The following is a 20,387-nucleotide window of genomic DNA, read 5'->3' as shown; positions in this document are numbered from 1 at the left end:
TATATATATATATATATTTCGTCTTCTTTTTTATTGTAATTTATTCCTGTGATGCCAAAGCTTAATTTTCAGCATCTTTACTTCTGTCTTTGGTAATAAAATGTAAATATGGATCCTTCATAATTTAATATGCTGATTTGATTATTCTTTGATGAACAGGAAGTTTTTTAAAAATCTGTAATAAATAACCTTTTACAACATCCTAAATGTCTTCACTAAAACACTTAGTACCTATCAGTAGCTGTTTCCATCCACCTGTTTTTATGCACATTTTGGATATGTGCATTAAAAAATCAGTTGATTCGAAATACCAAGATGCGCATCAATTTTAAAATGCGCATAAAAACGTAGGATAAACTTTTTATTCGATAAGAAAAATGCATATAAACTACGATGGAAACACTTTTACCAAATTTGAGTATGCGCATTAAAAAAAGTCATATGATTTTGTTATAAGAGATCATGTAATGATGAAAATGTGTGAGAACAAATTAGCAGACTGAGCACACTGTAAAACATCTGATATGTTGTTTTGGTCATTCTAAAATGCCTCAGCCATTTCAGTATGTGTAATTATATTATTAATTACCTCCAGAACTATCAAGAGCGTCTGTGCTACGCGTTTCAAGCCTTGAAACGCCACTACACTTTTATTGCATATTGGCATTGTCTTCGGAGGTGCAAGTCATTTCTTCTTTCTTCTCGGCTTAGTCCCTTTATTAATCCAGCATATATTTTACGCAGTGGATTCCCTGCAAGTCATTTTATTTAATAAAGAAAAAATTCGTGCAGCTTCTCCTACCACAGCAAATTCCATTTCTTACTTTTGATATTTGGCGCCAGTAAATTAGGAAGTAACAATTTTGTTCTCTTTGACTTATTGGATGGAAACGCTGCTTTATTTGCATGTCTTTTATGTGATATGCCTGTTTTGCCTTTAAATTTATTTCGCAACTTTGGATGGAAACATAGGTAGTGTTGGTGCTAACTCATTACAAGTAACGTGAGTTACTACAGTAAGTAACTAGAAAAGTAAGGCATTACTTTAAAAAATTAAGTATTAATATTTTTTAAAAATGTAACTCAAGTTACTTTTTAGAATGAATACATCTTTAAAAATAGTTTGCTGAATTAAAATTAGTGTAATCACATTGATTCCAACTTTTTTCCCCGTGGGAACAGACAAAAAAAAACATTTACATTTCTGTGATGGAAGAATTCTCATTATTTTGAACACATGGAAGAAAGGGAGATTACAGTCTGAATGGATAGTGATTGTCCTGAACTAACAAGACAAAAAAAGCAAAGTAGCAAACACATTGCTTTTAACTTTCAATAATCTGTGCATATGGCATGTATACGTCAGAAAGTTCTCTGAAGGTAACATTATTGCAAATGTTTTAGTAGTTTTTTAAAGGTAAATGAAGGTGTAGGTTACACAGTGTGTCCATAAATGCAGAGCTCCTCTATTTTAAAAAAAGAAAAATACCCTGCAAGTTCTGAAAGAGATCAAGCCTCAGGCTGGTATTAAAAAGTACTGCAAAGTAACTCAAAAGTAACATAACGCATTACTTTCAATAAAAAATAACTAAGTAATGCAACCAGTCTCTTTTTTGGGGAGTAACTCAATATTGTAATGCATTAGTTTCAAAAATAACTTTCCCCAACACTGTTAGCTACAGTATAATGTGCACTTACTGAATAAATTTTTTTTACTGATCCCAAACATTTTAACAGAATATTTACTTTTTGAAATCGTGGACCTAAAATGGCCAATTTATAATTGATCAGACAGAAGCAAATTGTTAAAACAAAAGGCCGCTTGATAAATCATCCTAACAAGCTGCTATATGCTCCTTTCCACATTACATTCTTCTAGTCTCTCTAATGTAAAACTGTTTCACTCAATTAGAAGGATTAGTTAGCAAGTACTATAAAGACCTAGAATGAAGCGTCCTTAGCTGGCAGTGTTCAGTAAGCTTGGTAACTGTAATAAAGTCATCTGTTGGCTTTGTATGTGGACGCATCTCGTGGGTCACTGCTCGGGTTACTCCAGTCATCAGCTTCAGGACCCGTCTGATAATGTCGCCATGCTGACTTATTGAAGACTGGCAGACGCTCAAAAGACTCACTGGAAAGAGCCTGGGGACAGTAGAGAAAGGCCATTTCTGCTTTACAATCAAAGCTAAAATTAAGTGTAATAGCATGTCAATGTAAATACCTTAAGATAAATGACTGCATCTGTCCCAAAACCTTCAACCGAGTACAGGTTCAGGTCTCCTTGAAAGTAGCGTGCATAGAGTCGAGAGATTGGCAGCCCATAGCCAAAACCAGCCTACAGAGACAAAATAAAGAACCTCCATAAAAGCACACAACCAATAAAAATTTTTCTACTAAAATACAAAGGTTTTGATGTGTTTTGGCCTTTCATTTACAAATGGCAGTACAATTTACAATTATTTACAAAAATTTGTGTAGCTGAAAATTCTTCCTTTTTTAAAAACAGATTTCAAAGTTCATGTTTTTGAAAACAGTGGCTTAGTTGTTAACACTGTCACCTCACAGCAAGAAGGTCGCTGGTTCAAGTCGCAGCTGAGCCAGTTGGCATTTGTGTGTGGAGTTTGTATGTTCTCCACGTGTTTGTGTGGGTTTCCCCATGTACGAATTTGGAGTCTACAATTAAATACACCTGGGCTAGTGAGATCACAAACGCTTAAGGTAATGCGCATTCACCAGTAGGCTTGTGCCGGTATTCGGTAATGCGATAAATCACGGTAATGAATATGCACGATATTGTTATCGCGGGCACTTCAAAATACTGTGAAAAATAATAGATCCGAATTTATATTCTTAGAACGCGCCTTAGCTTATTTTCCATTAACCGCTTGAAGAAACACTGCGTATATGCTGCGCAGAACTGATGCGCACTCTGATGTAAACAATCCCCACATGTAGAAGCACTGTGTGCACACAGCGCACGCCGCCGCTGCCACCGCACTATAATCCTCACACGAAGAAGAAGCATGGCGGAAGGAGGAACGCTGCCGACAATTTATCCCCCTTCAGCTTATTTTCCATCAACCGCTTGAAGAAACACTGCGTATATGCTGCGCAGAACTGATGCGCACTCTGATGTAAACAATCCCCACATGTAGAAGCCCTGTGTGCACACAGCGCGCGCCGCTGCTGCCACCGCTCTCTAATCCTCACACGAAGAAGAAGCATGGCGGAAGGAGGAACGCTGCCGACAATTTATCCCCATATTTTGGGTTCCAAAAAAATGCAGAGGGATTGCTGATCGAAGACGGTTTCCCTTTGCACGTTCACTTTGATATAATTGCTCAAGTTTACTTTTATATTGTGTATTGTTTTATTTATATTTAAATGTTTGAAGTACCTTTAGTTAATTAAAAAGTTATTAAAGTTACTAAGTTGACGAAACTGAAGTTTTTTGTGTTTTTTTAGCTGTTTCTCTAGTAAAATTACAATATCGTGATAATACCGTATTCCGTGATAAAAGCTCAATCAATTAATCGCAGCATGAAAATGTGATACCGGCACATGCCTATTCACCAGACACAGCAAAGGAGCATGGCCAGAGGCGCTGTAATGTTATGGCAGTTGTTTAATTGCTGCACATTTCCACAGAGCGTTTCTGCTTCTGTATTTGGGCTTCCAAAGGACTCGACACAAAGACAGAAGAGTTAACAATTCTATTTTAATTATGTTTCAGAGAATAATAAAACAATATATAGCTAGCATTTGACAAAGGACAGCTTCCAGAATCTCTCCCGGTTCAGTGCTGAATTCGGCATTTAGGAGCCATAATAGAAGAAGCTGTGGATTGTGAGACACAACATGTAAGTATTTTTATTTGTTAAAACTGATCTAGTACATGCAAAGTTTCTAGCGTTAATGGTATCTTGTAGTGAGGACGTAAACAAGGATGTAAACAACAGCAAATGTTGTTTGACACTGTGAACAATTTAGCTACAAATTCATATTTATCTGTCAAATTGCTGTAAAAACTCACAATCTTGACCAGCGCTGCAGTGTCTCTCTATGCGGATGCTTTCCTTGCATTCTACATCTCAAATAACAAACTCGGAAAACATATGTGAACGTTTCATATTACTTACACATGCTTATAACCCGACTATATGTGAAAGACACTTGTCAGGTTTTATTTTAGAGATCAGGCGTGAGGTTCAGCTGTGTCCCCTGTCATTTTCTGCTTGATTCAGGCACAAACTGATACAGCTAACAGTTACACTGACTGAACTCTGACACTACTCTGACATGCAAAAGCAAGCGCTTGTAGGGGCATGATACTTTTCCTGGTGACATGGAGCTGATCCATGAATCACATCACATTATGTTAGCTGACCAATCAGAGCCTCTTGAGGCCCGGCCTTTCGGAGGAACTAGGAATATGTCGTTTTCATGTTAGTCGAGTAGCTGCATATAGTTAAAGATATATGAAAAAATATGATTTTTTTACAAATTAAGCATGATCACACATTGCTTTGCATCTTATAAACACAACCAAGCCTTAATAATACACTCTGGACCACCACTTAAGGAATAAAAATAGTTTCCCCTTTTATAAATTCCCCTTAGTAATCTAAAATTGAAATCTGAAAATGAACTTCTTGTTTGTTTACAGTTAAATTCTCTGTCTGTCTCAGGTATGGGGGGTGGTTAACATACTTAGCCCCCCCTGCTGTTTCTCTAGAAACTGAATCACAATATAGGAAAAAATGGTCACAGCTCCTGGTTCACGCAGACTTTAAGGACAGGTAAATGGTCTAATAGGGTTGTCCTTATTTTTTTAATGGGTTTATGAGTGTGCTGTAGGCATAACATTCATTAAACCAATCAAAATATCATCTCCTGTTCCCTTTAAAAGCAATTTGGAGTCATGGATGTTGCAGGATGTGAAAATGACACTGCGCCAGGTGTATAATACTAACGTCTCAGGTATGACCACTTTCACTGTCAGTGGGACTTATACTGCAACCAGCGACCAGACAGTGATCAAAATGTGTTGGCTTCATTATTCGAGACAAGCTACATTCTATAGTAGGCAAAATCTAATTTCTGATGAGATTCTGAATTGTGTTTCAATAGACTCATCAATTTTCAATAAAGCCAAGATTCAAAATTCCAAAAGTACGTACTGAAAGTGTGCAATTTTGAACACAGCAAAGAAACCGAGCATACTAACAATTCTCCACCTCCTACTGGACTAGCATACATAATACAACACTTTCAGTCAGTTCTGTGTGTTAGTTGAGTATGAACGTGAACAGGTATTATTCTGACAATAGATGTTTCCATCAACGTATTTCATTTGCAATTAGGATATTGCATTTAAAGAAATATTCAATGGAAAAATTCAGAAAATGTGCATAAAAATACTTAATTCGTTAAAATGTGCAAAATCTATGAACACATTCTTTGATGCACATTAAACGTGATTTTGCCTCAGTATATGATGTGATTGGAAAACTGAACTGTGCAATGATTTTAGTGTCCACCATAACAATATACATTTTAATAATTTTGCCAACACCTGTGAAATTCCATGATTTTCCTAGAGCTCACATTCTCTCACATGATACTACTTTGCCAAACATCAGGCAATGCTCTCTAAATGCAAAATAACAGGACAGAGTTTGTTTACTACGAAAGAAAAGATGCTCTGTGGGTTCTCCTGCTTGCAGAAACATACATTTGCATTATAATTTATTGGACTAGTTTCCCAAGAAGTGACAATTTTACTTTATTTTTTAATTCTCCTCAAATACATGGGATGGAAACAAATATGTTCTTGATAATCTATTTTGCCTCCTTTGGCACGGGCCTCTTGGATAATCAGCTCTTTCTGTCGATATTGGTGGAGCCGTATGATGACTGGCCTCATGTTTGGTCCCGTTGCTGGTTTGCTATACAAAGCCCTGTGTGCCCGGGCAATCTCAGGAGGAGAGGGCCTTCAAGCGACTTCAAGGCCCTTCTGGTATGCCCACAATCTGAATATTATTCCGGTGGCTACGCGGTTCAAGGTCTACAACTGTCTCGTAATTTCATACAGGTCTCCGCCTGAGTGGTACAGACTGATTCTAAAGCCAAGACCTGCTTGTCGAGTGCTTTTGCGTTTGATTCTAACGAAGCAATCTTTTGTGCGTGATCTGACAGCGTAGAATAAAAAGCAGTCCATCTTCTTCTCAAGAGTTGAAATGGAGGATTTAAATTCCGCCGATAGGGTCTGTTGGTATTGATCCAAAAGTTTGACCATTGCCAACATGTTTAGCTCGTTCACGGTGTCATCGGAGGGGTTAGTTTTCGCTTCTTTCTTGCTCTGTTTAGGCAATTTGGAAGTTATGATTAATCGAAATTATAGTTTTACATAAAAGTGTTCAGATTTTTAGTTAACAAATAAAGTAAATGGGTTTTATGCAAGTTTAAATCAAAAACGTACGGGAGTGAGAAACAAACACGTCTACTCTATTAGCCCACCCAACCGGAAGTCTCGAAAACAAATATTTAATGCAATATTTTAATTTTGCGTATAAGTTAAATTACAAAACTTTGAATGCAAACACAGCAAATTATGTCTGAATGCAGGAAAAAACACAAAGGAAACATTTGCATTGTTAGTACATCATTGTTGCTGAAAAATGAGTCAGCTGTTGTTTTTTGTTAATACACTGTCAGATGGGTATTTACCAGTGGGACAGCAGGTTGTGAGGGATCCAGTCGTGGTGTTGGAGCCGTGGAATACATGTAATTGAAGAGGCGATCGATCTTTCGTAAAGGGACGCCCCCACCTTTATCACTAATCTAAGAAGACACAATCAAATTATTACAGTGCAGATGTTGCATTTGCTTTTGATTTCTGTAAGTCTCCGTAAAATTATTTTTTTTTCATGAAATAACCTTTATGGAGAGGTCTTCCTTTCCCAGAGTAACCATTGCTTTGACTGGAGGAAGATCCTCACTGCTGTTTTCATACAGCTCCACTGTGGCTCGCATGGAATTCTACACACATACAGTTTATATATAGCAAAAACTCACTTAAAATTGGATCATCTGACAAGCACATCACTTCACCCCATTTTAACTACTAATCTACAAATATCATATACAAAAACACCTTTTTTTAGAAATGTTATAATAAGGTTTTATAAGGGTTAACTTTAGTTAATAGACTAAATATAATAGACTATCAATGAAAATATTTTTTCCTACATGTATTTATCTTATAGGTTATTTCCTAGGTAATTTTATTAAGCTATTTGTCATAACAAATACAGACTTTATTTAGCTAGGTTAATCTTACCATAGCATTCTGCATATAATTTTTTTCCTGTTACTTTTTTGTCTGTCATTTTTGTGATTTTTATTTTAGCTTGGCTTTTTTTAACAGTAACCAAATGGGAAAAAACCCAATAAGGCCAATAAGTCATTTAGTGCAGCAATTCTCTGACATTCTTTTACATCCCATAAAAGTACCTACACAATCATAAAAAACAAAAAATATAGAGTTTGTCATTAAGGCTGCACAGTTTTCTTGTCACTTTTTAAGCATCTAGCAAGCAACATTCTATTTTTCTTGCCTTGAAGAGCTCAAAGAGCATGTGGAAAAGATGAGAAGGCACATAGACCGCCTGGACTGGTTTCTTGGGATTTTTTGCTAGAAGACAGAGTAGGATAATACAAATTATGTTAATTTAAATAGTTAAATTAAAACATATGTGATTTTGATTCTCACAGTTGAATTCCCCGATCTTCAGTTCAGGAGCCGTCATGTAGTACTGCTCACAGAGCATCTTTGCTGTCTCATATGCATCTGACAAGAGACATCACAACCTTTAAAACATTTTTTTTTTTTTTCTGCATATGTGAATTAGTTTTTAATTGGTATAACGTCACCTCTCACCACCTCAGCCACGTTGCATGCTGGGTCGATGCTTCCGATGTGTTTTGGTTGTGCAAGACAAGCGGCATCGCCAAACAGAAGAGCTGCAACAGAATTGACCTTGTACTGAGGTTGATTTCTGCATTCATTTTTTAATGTTGATTAGAGACTTATTATCAAATGTCATAAAATGAACATTCAAAAAGATCAGTTAAAAATGTTTTATGCAGAATTCAGAAACACTTGCTATTTGTGACACTAGAGGCTGCTAATTGAACATTCCCACACATGCTAGAAAAACAAAACGTACACATTTACTAATTGTCATATTTATACTAGAGAAAGAAATGAAACAAAAATATTTTGAGGAGATTTTCTTAATTCTGGTGAAAACACCCCAATTCCTAAAGCAGGAACACATGCCATACATGACCACGGAGTCTTGTCTGTTCATAGAGGATCAGAAATGTGGTATACAGGGATTATACATTTATTCAGCGCCACCCCAAAGAGGGATAAGATCTGTTTAAATGTATCTTTTGTCAAACAGACACATGTGTATGTTTGTAATGAGGCTACAACACTTGGAAATGGCTGAGTGTAAGTGTTTATGCATTGTGTCATATCACTCAGCTCTTACTGTGACTTTTTTCTGGAGTGAAACACACTACTGTATATAAATCTGTTTGTGTAGAGGTTAATATTAATTCCTGCCTATGTTTTCATACTCATTAAAGTTACAAAATACTGCAAAATACAATAATAATTTAGCCTACATTTCATCCACAACACACTTCAGAAACAGGTTAGTTAGGTGGCTTAAAGATATCGCTCCTTCTGGCTAAAATAAACATCTCTACCACATTTAACAAGGAATCTACTTGATATGTTAAAATACTTTTTGTCAAATGAAGTGTGAATATTTTCCACATGTGTATTTACAAGTACATCATGTTCATGACATGAGCTAGTGAAGCATCAAAGCAGAGCTCATTAATATTCACTACCCTTCCAAATATGGTAAAAAACCAACCATATCATATTAGAGCCAATTCCTAACATAGTAAATCAGGCCCATAGCCAGGGGGGGTTTGGGTGGTTCTAAAGACCCACCCCTCACTGAAAAAGGTCCAGAATTTGTCCTATACATGAGCTCATTTGTCCTATTTTGACTGCTGTTGCATCAAAATGTGAAAATAACCTATCGAAAAAGGTTTTAAGACCAAGTGGAATCCTCTGTTGGCTGTTGCTTTGGCGGGACTTCAGCTAATCAGTTTTGTCCAATGCTAACAAATATTTAAATTTTACAATCTCACGTAAGTGATATCTTCTTTCGCTACTGTATTGCTTTTAAATAGAGAAAACATTTTACAAGTGACTTTTATTGTAAATTTTGGACCTTATACTTGAAACAAAAAAATGACTTCTAAAAACTTGTGAAGCACCAAAATTGGCCCATATTAAAATGAATTTGAATACTATTTTGGCTATTTTTATTAGCCATGAATTTTCAAGTGTACTTTTTTTTACAAGTGAGGCTAGAAAAATCATGAAGCTCTACATTACTATTATTATGTTTTCATACTTTTTTTAATGTATTAAAATGACCAAATTCTGACTAAGGAAAGTCAAATGTGCTGGCCAGTTTCTTATTTGTTTAATAAATGACAATAGGCTCCAGTTTTTAATTTAAAACTTTAATAGAGTCCTGTTTTTTTAATGATATATAATGTAATACATTTGCATTTTTTCCTATTTCTTTATTCTATAGTGCTTAAAATGTCACTAAAATGCAGTGTTTAAATCTATATTAAATAAATTTAATTAAATAGGCAATTAGGCGAATAACTGCAAAAAGAGGATCAACAAATGAGGATCAGGATGCAGTGTGTTCATCGTAAAAAAGTTTGTTTTTCATTCTAAAAACTTTTTTTATTCGATAAAGCTGACTGATTTTATACTTTACTATGGTCATGTTACAATGTGCCACTCAGATGGTATAATGTGCTTTGCTAATGGGGCATGCTTTTACATTTTACATTTTTCGTTTCATTAAATAATGAAACAAAATGTATATAGTATATGCTGCAATTATTTAAACAAAACTACACACTTTTACTAGACAAATGTGAAATTGATTTGTGAAAAAATGATACTCTGAACACAAACTGAGAAAGTCAAAAAGTGTTTCTCTCCTACTTCACATTCACCATCACGTCACATGATTGCACGGAGTCTCACTGTGCTGGTTGATGAGCATGCGGAAAGAAATCCGGTTGGTGTAGAAGCGGTCAAGGAAGTACTGCACATTGCTGCTGATGAAGGGGTCGAATCCAAACTTCTCTTTGTATTCAATGACACCCTGAGCCATAGTGGGCACCACGTCATTGTGCCTGTTCCGAATCTTAATCAACATCTCTAAGAAGCTAAAACACATTGGAGATCAGAACCCATACAATTTAATAGTTTTTTCATCATGTTTGACTTATTTATTTTTTTATGATGCAATTATTTATATTGAATATAGCTTCTAAACATGCATTTTACTGCAAAAAGTTACATGCTTGATAAAAATGATAATAAAATAGCTTAAAATAAAAATAGTTTTTCATGTGCAGACTCACTCATTAAGTGTGTGGGGATCCTCTGGACTTCTCTTCTCAAACTTTAACAGCTCTTCAAAGCTCTGGCTGTACCTGATATCATGGAAAAGACTACTTAACATGAGACTTGTTTTGAATGATTTGATTACATTATAAAGAATGGTTCTTCCCAACTTTAAGGCTCATAACAGCCACTAGGTGGCGCAATTGCCTCACTAACACATTCAGCACATATAAAATGTTTAGTTTAAAGGGATAGTTCATTCAAAAATAAAAAGAAGTACACACTATTAACTCCCCCTCAAGTGTTTCCAAACATTTATGGGTTTCTTTCTTCTGTTGAACACAAATGAATATATTTTAAAAAAATCTAAAAGCCTGTAATCACTGACATTTAAAGTAGGATAAACAAATACTTTGAAAGTCAATGGTTACCGGTTTCCAGCATTCTTTACAATATCTTCTTTTGTGTTTAACAAAACAAAGAAACTCAAAAAGATTTGGAACAAGCAGAGGAAGGGTAAGTGATCACAGAACTATCATTTTTGGGTGAACTGTCCCTTTAACATACATGTACTAACTACTTTACATTTTAAATAAGTTTAATAGTCACGTGTAAAATTGGAATTACACAAATGGAGAATAAGAAGTAAAAAATATGGTTTTCAAGCATCAATCAAAAGTAAGTCAGCCTAAAAATTTCAAATCTGAAAAACACTATAAAACATGCATACATGTGTTATTTACAGAAAACACCAACTAAAATGTAATTTAGTAACAAGTCTTTGCAGTCTTTCAACAAGAATTAGTTCATTGCATAAAAAGGATCTATATAAGAATCAAAGCACAGTGCCAAAATACTAATACATTTTTGCCATTATGCCTCAAACCACTAGGTTAGAACAAAAGTGTATACTAATTTAAAAATGTTCAATAAATGATTTCAAAACTTTGTGAGCCACTCTGTTCTCTAGAACACTAGTAGGCAAACAGCTGATACTGACTAACACACAGCATTTGCTTTTCTACTATGGAATCAACTGCCTTGTTAACAGCATTCTTTTAAAATGTCTTTATTTAACAGATGTGAGAAACTCATCCAGGAACAACTTGGGTAAATGGTAAATGCCTTTTATACAGTTGAAGTCCATCTGTCAAAGTTTAATTCTTTCCCAAGCTCTGTTTAACAAAGCAAGAACATTTTCACAGTGTTTCCTAATTATATGTTATCTTCTGGAAAAAGTTAGTTGTTATTATTATAGTTAGTTTATTTCTTTTAGTTTGGCTAGAACTTTTTTAAGGTCAATTAGGTCAATTTTAAGGTTATTAGCCCTGTATGATTTTTTTTCCATTTGGCTACAGAATAAACCTCTTAATAAATAAACCTATTGTCCAATGTCCTAATTAACCTAACTTGCCTAGTTAACCTAATTAACCTAGTTAAGCCTTTAAATTGCACTTTAAGATGAATACTAGTATCTTGCAAAATAGGTAAAGTTCGAATACTTCTTGTATTCTTCTGTTTGTGTTGTTTTGTTATGTGTCAGGCATTTCATGTTAATGTCTTTGTAGTTTTGTTTGTGTGTTTGTTTAAGAGCACCTATGATGAAAATCATCGTTTGTATGCTGTTTGGACCGAACTGTGTGTAGGTATAGTGTGTTCACACTCATACTGGGGTGATATAAAGACTATGGACTCTATTTTAATGATCTAGGTGCAAAGTCTAAAGCGCATGGCGCAAAAGCATCAAGGGTGTGTCTAAATCCTTTTTTGCTATTTTAAGGATGGAAAAATGCCCTTTGTGCCTCGGCACATGGTCTAACAGGGTTGTGCTTATTCTCTTAATGAATTATGGGTGTGTTTTGAGCGTAGCGTGCATTAAACCAATCTCTCATCTCCCATTCCCTTTAAGAGTCAGTTGCGTTGCATTATGGTGCATTTGCTATTTACTTTGTTAGTGGAAAAACTGAATGCTTCACTAGCGGAAAAACAGTTAAACAGACCATCTGCAGTGAGGATAAAGAATGAGCCTCCTCCATTCAGCCTTTTTACTTTCTCTTTATTTTACTTTTACTTTTTACTTTACTCCTTTACTTTCATGGATAAAGAAATGGTGTTGTATGCACCCCACTGAAGACATCCATTAGCCTACGTAATTAAATTTGTTTGTTAAGTGCAAAAATTAGTTTCAAAACTATTTCTAAATTCAGTTCTAATTTCCAGCAAATGAATAAATGAACAATAATAACGAAGTAGCTGTGTCTCATTACAGAGGCTCCATCCTCCGAAGGATGTAAACTTCAAAGGTGAGTCCTTTGAAGTCCACACAGGCCGAACAGAGCGTTTTGAAATTAGATGATCTAGCCTACAGAGGACAGATCTCGTCACCAGGCAACCATAACAGCTGCCGTTAATAAGCGCTAAAACAATTGTGATGTCTTTTATTACAAAGTGATTTTAAAACTTATTGTAAGCGATCTAAAGGCAAAGTGAGGTTTACAGAATCTGGAAATATATTTCCTTAATCCATACATGTACACATAAACATGTAAAGCCATGTCATTTTTTTGTTTTGTTTTGTTTTGTTTTAACATGTCTTTAGATATCCAAGTAAAATAAACCTAATTCATACATTTAATCCAGAGTTTTCTTTTAAAAACATCCTGATGTTATCAGCGCGCAATGAATCTTGGGATGTTCGAGGCCGCGAAGGATCTACCAGTTGTGTACTTCATTACCTGGGAAACGAACACAACGGCACTGTCTATTTCAGTTCCTCAAAATAGCAACACGCCAACAATACACCTTAACACACCTCCCTTTTAGACTGGCACACCCATTGTTTGCTATTTAAACAACGTGGTGAAAAACATGAAAATTAAGGTTGCGCTGGTCTGAAAATAGCATCAAATCACGCCAAACACATCTTGCGCCTTATTGCACCAGGTGTATGATTAGGTACAATAACTGTCTTTTTTTTTAATTTCCTGACGTTAAAAATCCTTCTCATTTTGAGGTCGACCGCAACGTGACGTAGGAGTACGTAGTAGTAGTACTACGTAGTAGTAGTAGGTTTTCTAGTCCACCGAATTGATTGACAGCCGCGTATTAGCATGTCTATGTATTTTTCAAAAATGTTACGCGAGATCTGCTTCCTTCATGTCTGTCACTGTGCTGTTTATCTGAGCAGCCGAGGCAGAGATTGAGCCACACTCTGACAGGCACATGGAAATGGTGGGCAGGGAAATAAAGTATTAAAGGCATAGGCAACAAAAGCAGCTGCAAGATGCTCAGAGTTGAAAATAACAAACTTCTGAAAGGTATAATAAATATGATAAATCTGATGGGAGTTTTGAGCTGAAACTTTACAGACACATTCTGGAGACGTATCTTAAATCTTGAAAAAGGGGTCAAATAGGTGCCCTTTGAAAAAAGACACTATAAAGTTATTAGAAATAAGTTATTCAAACTTCGTTGAAAAAAATCTTCTTTCCGTTAAGAAATATGGGAAAAAATATTTGAAAAGTAATAAAATTTTACAGGAAGGCTTATCATTTTGGTTTTAACTGTACTGTGAGTAAAAAACACAAAGTTTTCATTTTGTTTCCTTTTTCTTCCTGATACTATCTGCAGTGTAGTATCCCAGAATTCAGTTCCACCCGCCATTTAAGTTCTGCTTTATAATCCTCACAATGTTTCCTATGCTGTTACATATTGCTCAGAACACTCACGCTGTCTGAGCACACTGTTTACTCACGGCTCACACTCATTATCATCATCATCATCATCATCATCATCATCACACCTGCCTTCCTCACCAGGACTCCACCAGTTTGACAGACGGCTGGCTCTGAAGACTGGCGGGCAACAAGGTGACTTCCCTCATCGTATTAGCCAACCTCACCGCCAGTTCTTTCCGCAGAAACATGTAGGAGGTTTTTTCACATGCATTTTCCCTGCCTGGTTAAACAAGAAGCAAGAACAAGTTAGTCTTTGTTTTCCACTGATGTGCTTCTGTATGCATGAATGTGCAATTCTGCAGCAGTATTACAAGTATTGCATAACGCTGAAAATGAACAAGATACAAACAAGTCATCATAAACATAATTGCCAAACAGATAATCACCATGAATTATAATAATCGATGAATCTGAAGGCTCTAATGAATGTGATACCTCCTATAAATTAAAATATGTAACAGCAACTAAACTTTTTAGTGTAAATATATCATCTTGGCAACAACTCAAAGTATTTAGACATGTAGATGTGGTCAAGATGATCTGCTGAAATTCAAGCTGAGCATCAGAATGTGAAAGAAAGTCTTGAGTGACTGAGGATTTCAGAATCTGTCGATTTACTTGAAATTTCACACACAACTATCTCTAGAGTTTAAAGAAAATGGTCTGAAAAATAAAAAATATATACAGTTGAAGTCAGAATTATTAGCCCCCCTGAATTTTTAGCCCCCTGTTTATTTTTTTCCCCAATTTCTGATTAACGGAGAGAAGATTTTTTTCAACACATTTCTAAACATAATAGTTTTATTAACTCATTTCTGATATTTGATTTATTTTATCTTTGCCATGATGACAGTAAATAATATTTTCATTCATTCATTTTCTTTTCGGCTTATTCCCTTAATTAATCTGGGGTCGCTACAGCGGAATGAACCACCAACTTATACAGCACATGTTTTTTACGCAGCGGATGCCCTTCCAGCTGCAACCCATCTATGGGAAACATCCATACACTCTTGCATTCACACACATACACTATGGACAATTTAGCCTACCCAATTCACCTGTACTGCATGTCTTTGGACAATGGGGCAAATCAGAGCATCTGGAGGAAACCCACACGAACGCAGGGTGAACATGCAAACTCCACACAGAAACTCCAACTGACCCAACCGAGGCTCAAACCAGCGACATTCTTGCTGTGAGGCGACAGCACTACTTACTGCGCCACTGCGTCGCCTAAATAAAATTTTACTAGATATTTTTCAAGACCCTTTTATGCAGCTTAAAGTGACATTTAAATGCCTAACTAGGTTAATTAGGTTAACTAGGCAGGTTAGGGTAATTAGGCAAGTTACTGTATATAATCGAAAAAAGTATAGCTTAAAGGCGCTAATAATTTTGACCTTAAATGGTTTTTAAAAAAATTTAAACTGAAATAAAACAAATAAGACTTTCTCTAGAAGAAAAAATATTATCAGACATCAGACAACTCATCTCCAACTGCTTGAACATAATAAGTTCCCTATACTCAAATGGCCTCCACAGTCACCAGATCTCAATACTACAGCGTACCTTTAGTCTGTGCTGGAATAAATGTACAGCAAATGTAAGCCAAAATCTCTGAGGAATGTTTCCAACAACTTTGTTGAATCTATGACACAAAGAATGAAGTAAGTTCTGATGGTAAGGATGGTCAAAACTGATCGTAGCATGATAAACCTAATAAAGTGGCCAGTGACAGTATAATATCAATGCAAACTTTATTAATAAATTTTTTCATATTGTGGACAAATAATTTTGTAGTCCAAACAATGTAATAACACAAAATGTAATTCAGAAATTATATACAAAATAAATAAAACAATAAACAATAAATAACTTTAATTTATATTATAAACAATATGTAAAGGACATACATTTGTATTCTGCACACTAGAGCCATTCACAAAAAGTAATTGTTTCTTAGAAATGAATAATTATGTAGATTTATTCACATTTAATGCAAATTAAAAAATAATATAGTTTTTATTAATATAGGTAATATAGGTTTATTTAATCTGTTTGCAAACTTTTGACTGATAGTGTATGATGGGTTTACTCCACAATACAACCACACATGTGAATCTAAAGTTAAAAGACCTGTATGCATTTACTTAAACTAAAACAGACAGATCCAAATGTACTTATCTTATACTCTAGTAGGCCTGTAGCCAGGGGGGGTTCGGGTGGTTCAGAAGACCCACCCCTCACTAACAAAGGTCTAAAATTTGTCCCATATATGAGCTCATATGTCCTATTTTGACTGTTATGCCATCATAAATAGCGAAAATAACCCATCGAAAAAGGCTTTAAGACCAAGCGGAATCCTGGTGAGACTTCAGTTAATCAGTTTTGGTCAATGCAAACAATTATTTTTCAAGACTCCAACATCCAGCTGTGCAAGAAAACATCTGACATAAGCCAAGTCTTATTTCACTACTGTATTGTTTTGTAAATAAAGAAAACATTTGACAATAACCTTTATTCTAAATCTTGGACCTTATTCTTGAAAGAAAACATGACCAATAAAAAAGTGTAAAGCACCAAACGTGGCCCATATTATAATCAATTGGAACACTATTTTGGCTATTGTTGTTATCCATGAATTTTCAAATGTACTATTTTTACAAGAGGGACTAGAGAAATTGTGAAGCACAAAATTATTATTATTATTATTATTATTATGTTTTAATTTTTTATTATTTAAATGGCTAAATTCTGACTGAGCAAAGTTAAATGTGCTAGCTAGTTTGTTTGCCTAATAAATTACAACAGGCTACAGTTTTTAATTTAAAACTTCTTTCTAATGATATATGATGTAATAAATTTGTATTTTAAAAATAAATAGTTGTCATATTTCTTTACACTAAATATTTAGGAAATTTTTTAATTTTGAAAATGAGAAAATAGAAAGTGAGGCGAATCGGGGTTGCATGGTGGTGCAGTGGGTAGCACGTTCGCCTCACAGCAAGAAGGTTGCTGGTTCGAGCCTCGGCTAGGTCAATTGGCGTTTCCGTGTGAAGTTTGCATGTTCTCCCTGTGTGCACTCGTGTTTCCTCAAGCCCAAAAACATGTGGTATAGGTGAATTGGGTGGGCTAAATTGTCCGTAGTGTATGTGTGAGAATGAGTGTGTATGGATGTTTCCCAGAGATGGGTTGCGGCTGGAAGGGCATCCGCTGCATAAAACATGTGCTGGATAAGTTGGCGGTTTATTTCGCTGTGGCGACCCCGGATTAATAAAGGGACTAAGCCGAAAAGAAAGCGAATGAATGAATGATATGTAAGGGACAAACATTAGCGTTCTGCACACTCCAGCCATTCACAAAAAGTAAGAAAGTTTCTTTTACATGCATGTTTATGTAGATTCATTTTCATGTAATGCATGCAATATAAAAATTGTTTTTATTTATTAGGTAATATAGGTTTGTTTAATCTGTTTGCAATTTTTTGACTGACAATGTATGATGGGTTTTATGCAAAATAGAACCACACTTATGAATACTGAGTTGAAAGATGTAAAGCATTTATTTAAACTAAAACAAGACAAATCCAAACTTATCTTATACTCTACAGGTCTACATGTATCTCATACTCAAAAAACAGGTAGCATTTGCAAAAACTGGACCAAGTTCATAAAGTTATGACACAACATGATACGTGGTGGTGAGTCTATTTTTATTCATCCGATGGTAGTGCTGTGCCGATAGAGCTTTAGCTTTCACTTGACCTTAACATTCGATGTTAATATCTAGCCAATGACATAGTCAACATTTTGATCAAGCAGGTATTAATGACTACAAAATCACCAAACGCATAAGAATGATGAGAGAAATCTACATCGAAAAATGCAACGCTTCTCCATGACTTTGCTGCAGTGTTTCATTACTCACCGAAATCCAGAAACTGCTTGATTGACATCGGCGAGGGCGAAAACCTTGAATAATACTCGATTTTGTGCGTAACATCTTTCAGTAGGCAGATAAACAGTTTCATGTTGAAGTACGTCTATCATCGACCACGCACTTTGAATACGAGAGGCTGAACGTTGTTCTCACTCTTTCGACAGTTCATGATTTATTTCGTTGCTATAACACCGGCTTGTTGTGCAGTTTATCATCACGCAGAATCGTGTGATCCCTGTCACGTGATGTGACAGCGCGTGTTATCACTTGTAGGCTCCATTACAAATTACAGTTGGAATTTAAAGTAATGGTAAGTTCTTGATTTGCCTGTTGTTGCTTTTTACGTACATATTAACTACTATTTATATCTTCTTTGAGTGTTGGATAAAATAGGGTAATTCTAGTAGTTTAATAAAATTTATTAAATGAAAAATGACTTTTGAAATTCACCCTTCTGCCTTCTCCCTCATTGTCCCGCGTGCCGAACTCTATGAACCACTGCTCTACAACATAGTGTATTCAGACCACAAATTCCTCCAAAAAATAAGTGCACTTTAAACTCCCGAATGATGTACTTTTTGAACTGATGAAAAATAAGTGTAGAATGTTGAACACTTTATGCACCAAATGGAAAAATTTGCTTACGTAGCAGAGGGGATGAGCTATCGGCCACTGCAGTTGGGATACTTTATTTATTTAGAATTTTGTAAACAATGTTTTATTACGGAGACGATTTTTGTTCTTATTGTTCTATGACATGGCAGTAAACTCATACAGTACATTAACAGATTGCGTGTATAAGTGTGCAGTGTGTCGTATAGAATGCAACTTCTCACTCATTCACTTTCCTTTATCAGAGGTCACCACATTGAACATGAACCACCCAACCACCTAAGATTCTTACAATTTTATAATTATTATTTTCCTTTTCAATAAGTGTTGTTAGTTGCTATGACTTGGTGGAAATACCGGCAGATATGTGCACCTCGGTATTAACGGTGCACTTTACAATATTTGAAAACGTCCACTATCCTCAGTGTTGGATCAAGTCCTAAAACACTGGCAACCAGTCAGCTGTAAGGGGCGTGTCTAGTACCTATAATGGAGATATCAAATGGGCATGTTGTTTTTGGTGCTTTCAAATATTAACATCCTTTGGCAAAATTCACTTAGTGCACATTAAAGTATTTGGATTTATTTAATTTAAAGGTATTAGGAGCTTTACATTAAGATTTATTTGGAAAACAATATCCTTCCCACACTTACCCAACAATAAATACATGTAGACTTGAATGCAGGTCGATCAGGTCAAATGTGTCCATCACACATCATAATCTGCTGGTGTTGTTGACAGAGAATATTTAGTAATTTTGACTATTCCCCTTTGTTGAGAAACTGAAGAATGAGGTGAAATCATAAAAAATGTTGAACCATATTGGTGGAAATGAGAGACTGCAAGTGTTGAATCATTATACTTTCTAAATAAGAATTTTGTCACCAGTAATTATTTATTATTCATTCATTCATTTTCCTTTGGCTTAGTCCCTTTATTTATCAGGGGTCGCCACAGCGAAATGAACCACAAACTTATCCAGCATATGTTTTACACAGCGGATGCCCTTCCAGCCGCAACCCAAGTACTGGGAAACACCCATACACTCTCACATTCACACGCATACACTATGCCCAATTTAGTTTATTTCTTTGGACTGTGGGGGAAACCAGAACCCAAGGAGGAAACCCACGCAAACACTGGGAGAACATGCAAACTCCACACAAAAACGCTAACTCATCCAGCTGGGGCTCAAACCAGTGACCTTCTTGCTGTGAGGGGACAGTGCTAACCACTGAGCCACCCTGCGTCCAATTATTTATTGATAATCAGAAAATGTTAATGGTGTTTACAGGGGATTTTAATAGAATGATGGAGAAGTGCAAAAGTAAATAAATTGGAACCCACTGTCCACGTGTGACCCAGATATTATAGCAGCTTCTGCATCTGGATGTTAGTTAGCATTATATCACAGGTGACGTTTATTTAAACAAGAAGAACAGAAAAATAAAATAACTGTGAGTGTATGGGGATATTGAATAATATTCAGTATGTTGTAATGTACCAATGTGGACACAAGCAATAGGCTGCTTGCTGCAGTTCAGTTAAAGGCTACTGGTGTCACTAT

At 35.6% G+C, this 20,387-nt stretch overlaps 1 protein-coding gene across 2 annotated transcripts; it reads right to left on the bottom strand.

Moving 5' to 3' along the window:
* Nucleotides 1-23: 23 nt before the first annotated feature.
* pdk3b (pyruvate dehydrogenase kinase, isozyme 3b) lies at nt 24-18,393 on the bottom strand. Of its 2 annotated transcripts, none has more exons than XM_056446437.1 (11): nt 18,196-18,393; nt 14,344-14,485; nt 10,546-10,617; nt 10,163-10,347; nt 7,936-8,025; nt 7,775-7,852; nt 7,620-7,696; nt 6,940-7,041; nt 6,730-6,843; nt 2,222-2,335; nt 24-2,142 (listed from the first exon to the last, which is right to left on the bottom strand). In XM_056446437.1, exons 1-11 carry the CDS (start codon nt 18,296-18,298, stop codon nt 1,999-2,001), a joined length of 1,221 nt encoding a protein of 406 aa, XP_056302412.1. In that variant the 5' UTR covers nt 18,299-18,393; the 3' UTR covers nt 24-1,998. The 2 variants fall into 2 exon arrangements, with proteins under 2 accessions (XP_056302412.1, XP_056302413.1); XM_056446438.1 differs by lacking the exon at nt 18,196-18,393 and adding an exon at nt 15,838-15,911.
* Between the last annotated feature and the right edge of the window lie 1,994 nt (nt 18,394-20,387).

Source organism: Danio aesculapii, chromosome 21 (assembly GCF_903798145.1).
Source record: "Danio aesculapii chromosome 21, fDanAes4.1, whole genome shotgun sequence".
In the NCBI taxonomy this organism is placed as follows: Eukaryota; Metazoa; Chordata; class Actinopteri; order Cypriniformes; family Danionidae; genus Danio; species Danio aesculapii.
Note: the sequence above shows the minus strand (reverse complement) of the source record. Positions and strands in the feature narration are given on the sequence as shown.

Coding starts and splice junctions, on each gene's coding strand:
- pdk3b (XM_056446437.1), bottom strand. CDS start 18,298: ATGAAACTGTTTATCTGCCTACTGAAAGATGTTACGCACAAAATCGAG. Junction 14,486..18,195: donor CAAGCAGTTTCTGGATTTCG/GTGAGTAATGAA, acceptor TTGTTTAACCAG/GCAGGGAAAATGCATGTGAA. Junction 7,853..7,935: donor CGTGGCTGAGGTGGTGAGAG/GTGACGTTATAC, acceptor GTCTCTTGTCAG/ATGCATATGAGACAGCAAAG.